This window comes from Pezoporus occidentalis, unplaced genomic scaffold, assembly GCF_034315485.1.
Source record: "Pezoporus occidentalis ecotype Australia unplaced genomic scaffold, CSIRO_AGI_Poc_V1 ctg218, whole genome shotgun sequence".
Taxonomy (NCBI): domain Eukaryota; kingdom Metazoa; phylum Chordata; class Aves; order Psittaciformes; family Psittacidae; genus Pezoporus; species Pezoporus occidentalis.
This window is the reverse complement of record NW_026914051.1, coordinates 665,587-680,703: the sequence shown is the minus strand read 5'-3', so window position 1 is coordinate 680,703 and position 15,117 is coordinate 665,587. Positions and strand designations below refer to the sequence as shown.

General features: G+C 38.8%; 1 protein-coding gene across 3 annotated transcripts in view; it reads right to left on the bottom strand.

Annotated features, from left to right (window-relative positions):
* Window positions 1–9,315: 9,315 nt before the first annotated feature.
* Window positions 9,316–15,117, bottom strand: part of HAPLN1 (hyaluronan and proteoglycan link protein 1) — a 63,070-nt gene continuing 57,268 nt past the window's right edge. For all 3 annotated transcript variants that reach the window (XM_062619992.1, XM_062619994.1, XM_062619993.1), the window contains exon 5: window positions 9,316–9,986. In XM_062619992.1, coding sequence (XP_062475976.1) covers window positions 9,697–9,986 — 290 coding nt within the window. In that variant the 3' untranslated portion in view covers window positions 9,316–9,696. The remainder of the gene's footprint in view (window positions 9,987–15,117) is intronic.

Here is a 15,117-nt window from a genome sequence, read left to right as displayed (position 1 = left end):
AAGCTGTTGTATTTCTCTGTATACCCATAATATGTGTAGTACATGTAGGAATATGAGAGATGTCCTCACATTGATGTACGAGGGGCCTCCTCTCCTTGTTACACAACTGAGAAAGTGATGAGTAAAGGAGAAAAGGCAGGTCTTCTCATCCTGTCATCACCATTAAAACTGAAGCTGCTATTTTGATGGTGTTCTAAAACATGGATACATAGAATTGTAGAATGTTTTAGGTTGGAAGGGACCTTAAAGCCCCTCCAGTTCCAACCCCCTGCCGTGGGCAGGGACACCTTCCACTAGACCAGATTTCTCCCAAGCCCTGCCCAACCTGGCCTTGAACACTGCCAGGGATGGGGCAGCCACAGCTTCTCTGGGCAACCTGTGCCAGGGCCTCAGCACCCTCACAGGGAAGAACTTCTTACCTCAATCTCCCCTCTGTCAGGTTAAAGCCATTACCTTTTGTCCTGTCCTTGTCAAAAGTCCCTCTCCAGCTTTCTTGTAGGCATGTCACAGAAGATTTTGGCTAAATAGCTTTGCATACCTAGGCAATCTGCAAATTGGATTTAAATATTTATTTTGTACTTTTTATATAATGTCAATAATCATAATGCCACAAATTATAATTCCTTATATAATGAAAGCAAAACTGTAGGAAAAGGTGCAGCAAAACAGAGTTTTATGATGTGAGAGGTTTTCCGGAATGCTTTTCTTGATTGTGCCGGCTTTGGACAAGTGTGGAGACTTACAACTTTAGTCTCTCTCCACATTCCCTGCTTGTGTTAATCTGTAGGCAAGTACTACTTCACAGTTATCTTGTTCACTCTTCCTATTAGGAAATCACAGTTCAGCGTATCTGCTACCAGTCAGGCCTAAATTGCTTTGTGTAATTACACAATTAGCTGCTGGTAGTGAGTTTTAAATCATCTTTCCTTATCGGTGCTCTCTGTAAGCCACTTAAATACTTGGATGTTCATAATGTTGCCTCAAAAGGAGGCAACACCTTTTGTTTTATTTGAAGGTTTCTGCTCAGCTGTTCTACCCAGCCTGTGAAGCTGTACTACAATTATCCAGAGAAATGAAACCCTCATCATGGTTCCTGGAAAAAGACTGAAATGTGATGTTATGGAAGAATTGTAAGAAGGTTAAGTTTGGTTCAATGTAGCTGATTTGCATTACTTTTAGGGGACTTATACCTCGAATACTTAATTTTCTTGCTCAAAAAATTGATGATTCATTCAGGACCTGAAAGAGACCAGGAGTGGTTGAGGAAAAAAGCATAACTTTGGGTCTGTTGCTGAACAGCATGATCCATGCAGGCCTTGATGTCAAGCAGCAGCCTTCCTTGTCCCACATGACTTTGATGGAGGTGCAAACCCCATTGTGAACACAAGCCAGGGCTGTGCACAGTACATGTTATCTACTCTCACCCTTATCTGGAAGAGGTCATGGGCATTGGCTGTACACCCCTGTTGGCAACACAAGCAAGTATTTGCAGAGAAGGGGATGGAGGAACCATGGCTACCTGCCTTCGCAGTTAGGTGATGCCTCTTTCCCACAAGAGCTATGTCTAGCTGTAAAACGCAGCATCCATCAGGTTCATCTGTTAACTTTCTCCAGGCTGGGTGGCTACTTACTCCTATGCACCAGGGCTAAAAGTCTAAGTAAGTAATTTGTGCAGGAATGCAATTTGGTGGGGCAGAGATACCTCAGAATCTTTGTATTACTGAAATGCTGAGTTTGTTGTTTTGGTTTTTATTTTCCCTCAGTAAGTTAGGTCAGCTTCAGAGAAAGAAACAATGAAGCATACATACTGCTTTGCATTTTTAATGCTTAGAAATATGCATTTACCAAATGGGCAGTGAATCTTTAAACAACAGAACAAGTGTTATAACTTTATGACAAATCAATGTAACAAATTTTTTACTGAAGAGTTCTGACAAATAACACATTACTTTGCATTTGGCAAATGTGGTGGATTTATTAATGTCGATTTATAATCCCTGTATTCTTAATTCCTTCCTATGATGGAAATAGTGCCGTTCAGATATTTGATGTCAGAATTCTCATTCATAAATCTAAGTCGCATTTCCTGGATATAATTTTCAGTCTGCTAAATACAGTTTAGGCAGAGACTTTTAGAGAAGTGTTTAAGGTTTAGGATATGGCTTAGATGGTTCAAAGTTGGGCTGAAATTATTGCCTAATTTGTAATGGAAATGAAGTTTAAAAAAAACTATGCAAGAGTAAATATTAATTGCTATTTTTTTCGTGGCCTTGTCTTCTCTCTGACATGCACAAATTTTGTCCCCAGGGCAGTCACAAGGGAGACCGTTATCCTATGCATGGAAATCACTATCTTGTGGAGGGCAGGTTCTCATAATTACTTCTGAAATATACCTCTGAGCAGCGGCTTTTTCAACTCATGTGGATACATGAGGCTGAGGTGTGTGGCTGCAGACATAAGAAAGGGGCTGCCCCACCAGCACCTGCAAACAATGTAATTCCTTTACATCTCTCGCATGGAACGGGTGAAGCTTGACAAGGCTAGCTACATGACCCTGCAATCTCCATTGTATTTTTGCTTTGTCTTTTGGTTTCCTGCCATGCATTTTCTAATTTGAAAGTTTTATACAAGTTGTATGAATAGTGTTTTAATTTTTCTTTTTGATTGAGGATGGATGGGCAGAGCTGGTGGTTTTGATAGCACCCTTTAGAACACCCCTAAACCATACCAGACTTGGTTCAGCTAACTGGCAGGTCAGGTTCTTATCTGCCACAATTCTATTCCTTGATATACTTAAAAAATAGTAAAGACCGACAGGCAAGCCAGACCTTTGTCTTGTAATGTGAGGGGTTGGGAATGGAGAGTAGGATAATTAGGAATTGCCAATGCCTCTGTCTGGGCAGACTTTCAACATCTTTAAAGTGATTGTCTGGATATTTCCTCAAAGCCATCTTTTGGTATTGATGTTCTTCCCAAGGCCTGTTCTTCATCCATCTGTAACTGAGGAAAACTATTCAGAAAAGTGTGGATAAGGCTCTATAAGCGTCTCTAAGACTTACCTTGAACTCTGGTTCTGGCTGGGAAACCAAGACAGAGATTGCGCTTGTCTAAAGAAAAACGTTTCAATGTAGCTGAAACTCAACCTTGTAACCATTGTAACTCCACTCTAAAACAATGCAGAGAGCAAGATGTGGGATGATCAGAAGATAGATACACTTCAAAACCACATAGCTGCCTTCAATTAATTGAACTGATTTGTTTTTAATGTACACGCGTCCATTTATAGCTGTGACCTTAGTCAACGCACACAGCATTTAAACTGTCATCTAAGTAAAGAAATCAGTTACTTTTGTTATAGTCACAAATTTAGAAACACTTAGCCAGCAGATGCTTAAGTTCAAGGGAAAACTAAACAGGGTCAAGGGAGCAGTTTAAGTATTTCTTCCACTAGAGACCACAAAAAGCATAAACACGAAAGTCAACATGATAGAAATTGCCTGAGCATGTAGGACACCCAGGAAGTGGCAAACCTTCAACCAACGGAACAATGAATGTCACTCTCTGAGACCAGGAACTGTGAAATTACCTGTTATTACTGTTACTTCATTTTTCATACTTCAGTATTATTATTAAGATATTATTGTAATCTACTCAGTTATTGACTTCTTCCTGTCCTCTTTTTTCTCTATTTTCTTTGCTGTTTTTCTTCTTTTTTCTTTTTCTTGGAGGGGGGGTGGGGAGAAGGGGGAGGGGGTTTTCTTGTTTATGTTATTTTTATTACTAGTGAAAAATAAAAAACGCCAAGTCAGAAGCTGCAACAAAGAGCTAAAGCCTACAAAATAAACAGCCTTGAAATCAGGAAAAAGCATAGTCACTAATGGGATGTGGACCAATACCATCTGAAGAACTGAAACACCCTAAAATATACTTTTTTAGTAGAGGATAAACCCCAGACTGCCCTTGTTCAGCTCATACCAAGGCATATCAATTTGGTTTTGTTTGCTAGTTTTTAAAAGGAAAAAAAAAAAAAACGACAAAGAAAAAAATCCATTAAATACCCACTGAACACACTTGAAAATGTGCTAGTGCATAATTCATTATCTGAGTCTCATGTTAGGGTATTAGTCACACAATTGGTTGCCTCTGGCATCTATTGAAGAAATAGATGGACTTTACATTTTACCCTGTTGCGGCTTTATGAATTGAGACATTCTAACACAAAACAGGGAAAATACTCGACTCAAAAGAATTCTAACGAGAATTTCCTACTCCTAGTCTGAGGCTTGACATAGAAAAATAAGAAATCCCTTCCAAGTCTTAATTTATTGCTAATCTGTTGGGTTTATTTTAATTATACATTTAAACTTGTGGTTAATAATTATTGGGTAAAATATAACAAAGGCAAACCCAGTGTGAAAGATCAGGAGCTAAAGAATTGCTTTCAGTTTTTTTTTCTTTTTCTTCTTAAAGATTCTTTCAGGTCACCCCTGCTTTAAGGGGACCATCCCTATTCATGGCATGGGAAGAGGAGTAATTATTTTTCACTAGTCATTATTAATTATTTTTCAGTAGTAATTTTTTTCATGAGTTCATCTTGCCTTGCTCTTAAAATAAAACTGCTTGTTACCTTGGGTTTTTTGATCTGAAACCCTGAGAAATTTTGTCTCTTTATATAGTAAATTACCTGGCACTGGAATTTTACTGCTCTGCACCATATTTGTTTAATCTTTGTACCTGCTTCTGAAAGAGGGAGAAAATGGCTGACAAATGTGTAAGATTCAGTTTCTTAAAACCTTCAAGTAGAACAACCAGCTGCTGTTGTTAAACAGAAAACTGATAGTACTCTCTGTGAACAAATGTAAGAAAGGCTAAATAGAACGGAAGCCTACTCCTTCATTTACAAAGTCTTTAGGTGAAAATCTAGACATTTCTAGTTTTGTGGTAGTTCCACCAAGTCTTAAATCCAGTCACTTCCAAACAAGAAGACAGTGCCTCCCTTTTGAACCGTGAGATGTCATTCAATGGGAGCTTCTACTATTAAGTAAATCCTAATTATTGGCTGATTGCTTCTACAAAAAGCAGTTTTAATTTTATGCTTAATGTTGTAGAGTGAAATTGTTATTAGTTTTAAAACTGGTTTTACTAAATTGTTAGAAAATAAGTAGGTTTGTCTCAATCATTTATTCATGGTAATACATATTTCCCTTATTTTGAGTGACAAGTTTTTCTATGCTCTTTGTCATCTATTTTAAAATACATCTGATATATTGAAAACTTTTGTAAGATTATTATTTCTCAGTGAAGTGGTGTAGTGTAGGTTACTTTCAGGGTTAATTCCCTGCACAGATCAATAAAACAACTCAGAAATAGTGTTAATACAGAAGCTGAAAAGCTGGCCCAGTGCTTTGAGTAACTAATACTTTGCTTGACAGTGGAAATCTTTCTCTTTGCACATTGCAAAGATTGATTTGTCTTGTCTTTTAATTTCTAAAGGCATAGGATGATATAAATAATTTCATAATTTTCCCCATACACGAAACACTGTTCTGTGTCAAATTTCTAGTCCTGTATATGCAGTGTAACACCAACAGTACAATAATAATAATAAAAAAGCCTTTCTTATTTATGCTTTACTTTATTTTAGAAGATGGCAGAGAAGACAAATTTTTACTCGCATTTCTACTTCCAAAATGCTTCAAAGAAGCATAAAAGAAAGACTTCGGAATACAGTTTTCTTTATTTTCATAGTAAATCATATTCACAGAGTAGGCTTTGTTTGTTGGTTTTCTGCTTTTTTTTTTTCCCCCTTAGTCTTGTAACCACTATGTTTATGATGGCAAAGTAAGTATTTTCATACTTTGATCTATTCATTTCCTTTATGTGTTTCCTGGGACAGAAGTACAGGAATGGCCAGTCAATAAGGAGAAATCATACTGAAAAGAACAACATGATTTAATTGTTGTCAGTTCATGGGCATTAAAATTCAGTTACATTGTGAAATACAAGATAATGATAGAGAATATTAATTGACTGTATTGATAGAATATTTTCTCATGGTCAGAAAATGGCACAGACTTTTATCCAGTTCTTAAGCTGGTTTTTAAAGTTTTTATCCAAGCACCTAGCTAGTTTAGTCAAAAATAAGAGAACTTTCTGACATTTGATATTATAAAAGGAACTGGAGTCAGTAGCTGTAAGAATAAATACAATTCGTGTCTTTTTTTCTATTTGTGCCCACTTCTCAGGTAATCATACACTTTTTATGTTTCGCTTTTTTTTGTTACCTGCTTACATTAGAACTATTTTTTCATACAAACATATTTTCATCAAATTATCCAATTATCTGTATCTGCTACAATAATACATAATGTTGCATATCAATATACAGATCTAAATCTAGCCTGATCCCAAGGTAAACTACTGATCTTTTTGTAAGTAACATGATGAATGCAAATTCTCATACGTGACTCCACTACATGAACATATGATTTTTAGCTAGCAGTATCTTCAAATGCAAACTTACAGGCATAACTGAAATGATAAATTTGGCCATCTGTGATCGTACACCAGCTCAGCATCAATCTGGAGACCCAACTCCTTTGTTGCCTTGTGGCCTCTTTGTGCTGCCAAGCTGGGAGCTCAGGGGCTGTCCCCGTAGCTGAGGGATCACCTGGGTGGTGCAGAGCCTGCTCAGCCACCAGCCCAGGGTAAGGGTGATGCACAAAGAAGGGGTGGGTTGGGGGGGATGCTACACCTGGGCTGTCATGGTGGCAGCCCAGAGTATGGACACAGAAGGCATAAGCAAGTGCAAGCCTGAGATCGCTGTGATTTAGGACCTGACCAGCCATCTCCAGAGCTTTGCAAAGTTGATGAAAGGCTGAATTCACCTTTCCCGCAGTGCCTTTGGTCTAGCAGTGAGGGCACTTCAGCCAGCCCTATGAGTGGGTTGGATGTGTACATTTTTTTATGCAGGCAAAATATCATCCCCAGTCCTGCAAAAAAAACAAAAGATGTGTCTGGGTGGAACCCTGTGGAGGGTTTCCCTGGAGAGGTAAAACATTAACATAAAATTTCATGAGGGTCTCTTCACCTCTGTGCAATAGGAAAACCATGCAGCCTCCTCCAGATCCAGCAGATCTTCAGGGAGGATAGAGCCTAGAACCAGCTGCATAAAAGGCTTCCCTCTTTACAGCAGCTCTGGATCCAGCTGGGATAACAACTGGGACATTTCCTATATCTTTTCCCATCCCATAACCTGCCTGTCCAAGCTTCAGAAAAGACAATGAAATAGTCTGAACCTTTTTTCCATGTTTCTGAAGGCTGGATGCGAGACTAAAATGTATTCCTCTTGGTCGTGGTCTGGTCTTGCATATCCCATTCCTTTTCCTGTATGCATATTTTCAATTTCTCTTTCCATTTCCACTTTTTTTTTTCTCCAGGGGATTCAGAAAAAGTTCTGAATGCCCTGAGAAAATGTGTGAAATGAACACTGATTTAAAAAATTTGCTGTTTGGTAAAGATTACATGGGTTTAGGGGTTTGCCCTGTAGTAAGTCTCTGTTTATAGCTAGGTGATACAGCTTCATGAAAATTGAAATCCTAGTGGATTAAGAAAAGAGGAATAGAGGAATAGGGGTTTGGCACCTAGATTGCTTCAAGAGTACAATATAAGCAAATATCCATACTGGATGCCAATATCCTCAGAAAGATGGAAATTTTCCTCTGAGCTTGATGGGAATGAACTCCAACAAAATACCCTTCATGTTACTGTATCTTTTGACTACAAACCTACCATTTATTATTCCTAGTTTATTAACAGAGTTTTAAAACAGGACCACAACCACTCCAAGAAAGAGATTTATTTACTCATGTCCATGGAAAAATCACTACACCAAACCATTCATGAAAGCACAACAGTTGTGTCCTACTTGGATAAATACCACTAAATCTCATTGAGCTATGGAAACATTGGGAAGCTATAAAACTTTGCAAAATACAAATATTGGTCCTCTGAAATCTTCGTAGTCAGCAAGCACAGAATAGGAAAAAGAGTTCTCCATTCTTAAGTGGTAGAATCAATACTGGACAGAGATCATCAAAACTGCCTAAAAGATTACTCAAGACCAAGATATTTTTAATCAGTGGCCTCTTTGTTTTTTGGATATCCAGCTTGAGACACCATAAGTGGAGTGAATTTTCAGAAAGCCTTGAGCACCTACTCTCTGAAAAACTGGTTGCATTAAGGTATCTGAAGATGAGCACCAAGAATTGCTGCATCCAAAATCAGTTTGCATCAGAAATCCAGATTCCCTCAAATTGGTATTTAGGGAGGACCTAGTGCTTTAGACAGCTCTGAAAATCCTAGGCACCATGCACAGTGCATGTTTATCTCTGACACTGGCAGATAGAGGTAAACATCTTCCACCTAGACTGCTGCAGAGAAAAGAAGTATTTCAATAGATTTTTTTGTTATTTTTTTTTTTTTCTGTTAACTCCATAGAGGATTAGCTAAATAATTCAGGGCTAGTAATACTATTTTTTCATTGATAGTTTAAAAAGCAGATATACTTTTTAGATACAAATAAGATGTAAGGAAATGAAGTGTGGTTTGTTTTTTCTTTTTCTTCTAAATGTTAATAGCTGGTTTCAGATTTTAATAATCTTATTCTAACACCTTATAATTTTAATGTTTTTTTTTCTAATTTTATTTCTTATGATGTATAAATAGGTGAGAATATTGAATGTTGTAATGTTATTTTGTTAAGACAATAACATTTCAAAGGCTAATGTAAAATCAAGCTGCTAAAGTTTATATTTTCTCTGTCCAGCAGTTCATTTATGCAACTGCCCTGAGTAGATGCTATATGCTGCTTAGCAAATGGCCTTTAAGAGTTTAAAAATAACTCAGTAAAGCTACTCAAAGGTAATGCAACATTTAGGCATCTTTAATAAGAGCTAAGACAAAAACCAAGGTTTTCTCAATAGTTAATTATTCACCCCCTCATTATCGATTTATACACAACAAAACCACAATAAAAATGTTCAGGACAACTAATTGCGCTTGTTCCTATGTATAAGCTTAATTTTCAGAAAGGTAAGTTTTTAGATTTTAGAACTCGTCCTATTTTTTTTGGACTGTTCTATCTCCTTTTATTAAATTCTGTGTTATTCCTATGCAAAACCAGTGAAAAAAAGTTATTTCCTAACCTACGTTATTGTGAGGGTTTTTGCAAAACCTCACTTATCCCCTTTAACAAAAAAGATTATCTTATTTCAAAATTCATGTTATAATTAATTTGCAATGTTTCTCAAACTGTGCTTTTAAAAGCTTCTGTTTTGAGTAGCCTTACATTACATAATTGTGCCCTAGCAATCACCAAGCTCTATTGCATGCCCCAATCATGAAAAGTGTACTTTGTTGGGATGATGTAGCTGAAAGAATCTGGCTCTAAAACTTCCTTACCTAGAGCTTCCATTAAATTATATTAACTTAAAATATCTATGGAATGGTACTTTCACAAAAATACTAAAAAAAAAAACAAATAAAGCAAAAATTAATGGGTTTGGTTTATGAAAAAGACTCGTACAGTAAGCAAAAAAGGTTTATCACAGTTTTGGTAACTTGCATGAGTTCATATTGAAAAGAAATTTTTCACATGTTCTTAATGAATTTAAGACTTTCGTGCTCTAGGTATTTTCAGTTGTATGCTCTGAAGCAGTAGACACCATACAGCTTGTCCTTTTTATCAGGGAAGCCTACAAAGCGAACAGCTGCTTCGTTAGGACTGCAGCGTTTCCTTGGCCTGGAGATGGGGTAGCGGACACTGCCATCAGCCAGCCAGCCAGCATCGCAACGGTCATAACCCAAGAGCTTCCAGGCAGCAAAGATCTGGCCAACTTTGGCAATCTGAGCTCCATCCTTCAAACACGCCTGAACTGCTTCATCATAGGTCAGCTTGGTTGGGTGAATTAGGTAGTAAAAACGACCTAGTAAGGGAAAGAAGAAAAAAGGATCATTAGGAATATGATCATGGATTGGATCATAGAATCATGGAATGGTTTGGGTAGGAAGGGTTGGAAGAGACTTTATAGATCATCCAGTTCCAGCACCCTGCCACAGGCAGGGACACCTTCCATTAGATCAGGTTGCTCCAAGCCCTGTCCAGCTTGGTCTTGAGTACTGCCAGGGATGGGGCAGCCACAGCCCCTCTGGGCAACCTGTGCCAGGGCCTCACCATCCTCAGAGGAAAGAATTCCTATATTCCTAATTAAGATGATGTGACAATATCACAATGGCTTTTGAGGAGAAACTGAGACGTTCTACTGCAGAATCATATCAAACAGTGGTTCATTTGTGACTATGCAATGTTTATATGTGCACTGTTAAAAATATCTTTTTTTTTATGGTGTGTTCATAAATATCAGATGTAAAAAAAAAGTGTGGTGTAGAGATCACAGACTATTTGTACATAACAGTAGTGCTATATTTACTTCTGCTGGCATAGCACAGCGTGGCATCCCCACCCTCAGTTACGTTCAGTGGTAACTGAACTGTTGTAATGTGTTTTCATCCTCAGAGGTAGAAAATCAGGAAAAAAAAGACTGGGAGAGAGGGATGATGGAAGACACCTTGGGATTTGGAGGACAGTACCTGCTCTACCTCTAACATAATAGTGCAAGAGGCTTTTACCAACATGATGCCAACGACAATCCAGTGAAACAACTGAGGAACACCACAGATTTCAGCCAAAGCAGATCTCATAAAGCTGTAGCTTACTGTCAGAGAAGGGAAATCAGTCAAACATCCAAAGCAGTGCACTTCTACATGGTGCTCCCAGCATTAGCTGAAGACCCTTACAGGTTTTCCTCTCAGAAGCATGGCATAGCGAGATCTGGGCTTGATAGCATTTGGGTGAGGGGGTCCCGAAGATTTACTCTCTGTCAAGGCAGTGGGTGACCTTGTTTCTGGTTAAGTACAAGCAGCATTTTCATTTACTTATTTATTTATCTTTAAGAAAGCTGAGATATTGCATAGCTCCTTGGAAGCAGAACTTGAGTCTGTGGTAGATCAAAACCATGCCTGTCATTAAATCTTCATTAGCAGTGTCAAAAGCATGGGCAGCAGTTGTGAAGCTCTGTTTCTCTTTAGGCATCAAAGGGTATATATATCCTCACTGTAAGACAGCACTGAACTGATAGTGCTGCTAAGAAAAACGTGCCCTCCCATCTCAAGGTAATAAAAACATATGGCAGCAAGTAAAGCTCAAAAAGAAAGTCTCCCCTACTAATCCATAAGCAGCAATAATACTAACATTAATTTAATTTATCAAGGAAATATAAAGTCATTGTAAGCCTTTCGTTCATTAGCACCACTGATCTGACAATTAACCAAGTGTGAGATAGAAATGGATCAGAAAGGAATAGCGTTTATTTGAAGAAATAATAATTTCCAAATAAATTTATAACTTTTCAATCTGACTGTCCTGTAAGAGGCAAGTTAGCTAAAAACCATACAAATTTATTTATGTGGGAATCTTCTCATTCCAGAGCACATTCTTTACTTCTTAATTAAGAAAGTAGTCCAGAATAATATCCTTTTTCTTCCTTATAAAATCCAGGCAAACATACAGACACAATTCTGCTCATTTTCAGATTACTTTCTTGGTGAAGAAAAAGCGATGAGCAAGATGAAGAGTTAGGTCAGCTCCAAAACCCTGCAAAGCCCACTTTTTGCTAAGCAAAGAAATGTCCATTCAGATGACAATGTAAAGATAATTGAATTAACCTCTTGTAAAGGTTGGAAATTGTATACCTTGATATGAACATTAAGGAAAAAAAAAAAAGGCATTGCAGCTGCGGTGGAGAAGTGTTTAAAATATTTAATTGCTGTCAAAGACAATTTCTACAGTATTTCCACAGAAAAACTGTTGAGTGGAGATAATCTTGCCTTTTGTAAAATGCTTGCTTAACTCAATTTAAGCAACTTGAAAGCATTTACAAGGTGTTGCTAAAGAGAAGTTTATCAAGTGGAAACCCGTTCCTACTATGTTGTTAAGAGATTCCCCCAAAGCAAACACGATTTCAGACTTAAGGGAACAGGGATTTGGATTCAGACTTAAGGGAAGAGGGATTTGGACTGATAGTGTTTAAACTTCATCTATCTTATTAGTTGCTCTCCAAACCATATGTCAATTGAACGTAATTTCCTAGGGATTTGCAGTAAAGTCAGGCTTTTGACATATGACATCAATAATATAAACTCTTATACACTGCCTTTTCCTCAAAGAGGGGAACTTTAATAGTAAACCCCACAGGGGTGCATTGTGTATCCAGAATGTCTGATTAATTCTATTAATAATGTTGGTACAGATTTGCTGGTTTTCCCCTGTTAATAGGTTAGAGGGGTTTCTAACTGTTCAATTTTAATTTAGTGGACAGAGGCATTAATTGTGTCTCTCTCATTAACATTCTGTAGTCGGGTCACTCCTACAGAGGATAAGCATGCTTGATTTGACTTCTCACATACAAATCATGGGGCAGAAGGTTTATGCAGACCTAATCAAACCCCAGCTATAATAACTATTTTAAGTTTTGCATGTAGCAGAACAGCTTAAACAGGAAAACCTGAGCACTTTAATACTTTATATCATTGTGACTGTGATATAAATATATCACTGTGACTGTGGGTGTCTGAGTGCTGCACCACCCTTGGAGACTTTTCCAAGCTCAGCTCTAAATTGAGCCATTCATTAGTAAGCTTTTATAGTGCAGCTGGGTGTACTAGGCAGTGGACATCCTCTTCAGAGGCACAGAAAGTCAGTATCACCACATTTGCTATTTCCTGTATTAAGTGCTAATGGAGTGCCTTAGAAAGAGGGATCTTGGTGAAGTTCTCAGGAAGGATGCCTCCACTTGCAGTCAGCCATGGAGTACCTAAGCCCTAACACTACCCCCAGTGGCTTATGGTTTGCTGGGGTAACCTCTTGACAAGATTCATGGCTTTGGTGCTGTGCAGGGGCATATGAGCAGCAAGCTGTGCTTGGTACATGGCAGCACATGCAGGAGAAATGCCAAGTGTGGGAATGACTTCTGCAGCCCTGTGCTGAAAATGGCCACAGAAACCAGTTCAGTTTTACTGTGCTCTAATTTGTGATTTCATATGGCCATAAGAGACAATCTGAGCAGCCAGCAGTGTATATCTGTGACTTCTACAATGTGTATACCTGAGTTCAGCAGACTCAGTTCAGTATATCTCACATCCTGCTCAAGGAAGTCCAGAGGAGGCCATGGAGACGCTGTGAGGGCTGGAGCAGCTCTGCTCTGGAGACAGGCTGAGAGAGCTGGGCTGGTTCAGCCTGGAGAAGAGAAGGCTCCTTAAGGGGAGACCTTAGAGCAGCTGCCAGTGCCTGAAGGGGCTACAAGAAACCTGGAGAGGGGCTTTGGACAAGGGCCTGTAGGGACAGGACAAGGGGGAATGGCTTTAACCTGACAGAGGGGAGACTGAGATGAGCTCTTAGGCAGAAGTTCTTCCGTGTGAGGGTGGTGAGGCCCTGGCACAGGTTGCCCAGAGAAGCTGTGGCTGCCCCATCCCTGGCAGTGCTCAAGGCCAGGTTGGACGGGGCTTGGAGCAACCTGGTCTAGCAGAAGGTGTCCCTGCCCGTGGCAGGGGGTTGGAACTGGAGGGGCTTTAAAGTCTCTTCCAACACAAACCATTTGAGGACTCTATGAGTACTAAATTGTTGAGCAAGTCCATTGCTTCTCAAAATTGAAGAACATGTTAAAAATTTCTGCAAAGTGAGGTGCTTTCTGTTTATTTCATCATAGGGTCCTGATAAGCATTTTCATATCCAGTGATCACCTCAGATAAACAGATTTTGAATTGCTACATTAAATATATGAGAATATTTTTTTTTCACATACCCCCACCCACCACCTGGTATCAGCAGTGATTCCAGTGACTCAGAAGCAATCACTTCTAAGAAAATGTTAATAGAGTCCCAGACTGGTTTGTGTTGGAAGAGACATTAAAGCTCATCCAGTTCCAACCCCCTGCCACAGGCAGGGACACCTTCCACTAGACCAGGTTGCTCCAATCCTGTGCAACCTGGCCTTGAACACTGCCAGGGATGGGGCAGCCACAGCTTCTCTGGGCAACCTGTGCCAGGGCCTCAGCACCCTCACAGGGAAGAACTTCTGCCTAAGAGCTCATCTCAGTCTCCCCTCTGTCAGGTTAAAGGCATTCCCCCTTGTCCTGTCCCTACAGGCCCTTTGGGTGTCATTATTTCTCTTTTTGGAACAATGGCTACACATTCCCACTGATTCTCAGAATTTTATTCTGAAATGTTCAAATAAGCAGTCAACATGCATTAGAGATGACCTTCTAGATCCTTCTCCCATTTCAGTGGTTTGTGGTAGTTATCTTCCCACACACATTACTACAACAAGCAGGTGGTTCACAGCTGCATTTTTAACATGATCCTTAAATTTTTTTTGTATTTTTAACTTTGTTAACATGAGATTTTTACTTGATTCTGCTAGAGCTGATAACAAATCAATTATGTGCTGTGGTTCTGTGTGCAATGTATAGAACAAAATGCATGTTAATGAGCAGAAAGTGTGACACAACTTCTATTTATATTTTTTCTTTCAAAATGTTTAATTATAGAGAAGCTGATAGATATGTTTATATTTAGCTGTCTTAACACTTTTCAGTGCAATGGATTTTTAGGCTTTTCCTTACAGAATCTCGCTGTTCTCCTTCAGAAGACCTTTGAAATTAAGCAAAGAATAAACACCCAGCTCTACAATTGTATATTCTTTGTGCTATGCCTCGTGGCTCTGTGAGACAGACTTCAATAAAAAGATTTATCTGCATTTATTCCCCTAAATTGTAGAATCCCAAATTGACTTTCTAGAGGGACTGTACGGAAGAGGAGCATCCCCATTCCTTGGGACAGGGCAGGGAGAGAAATTGGGGTGGTCTGCAGCCCTTAAAGAAGCTTTGGATTGTGTCAGGTTGTCCCACCATACAGGGGAGGAAACAGACATTGGGAAAATTTCCAAATTTACATGAGATATTTCCCACTTTCGTATATTCATTTTCAATAGCCTTTATCAA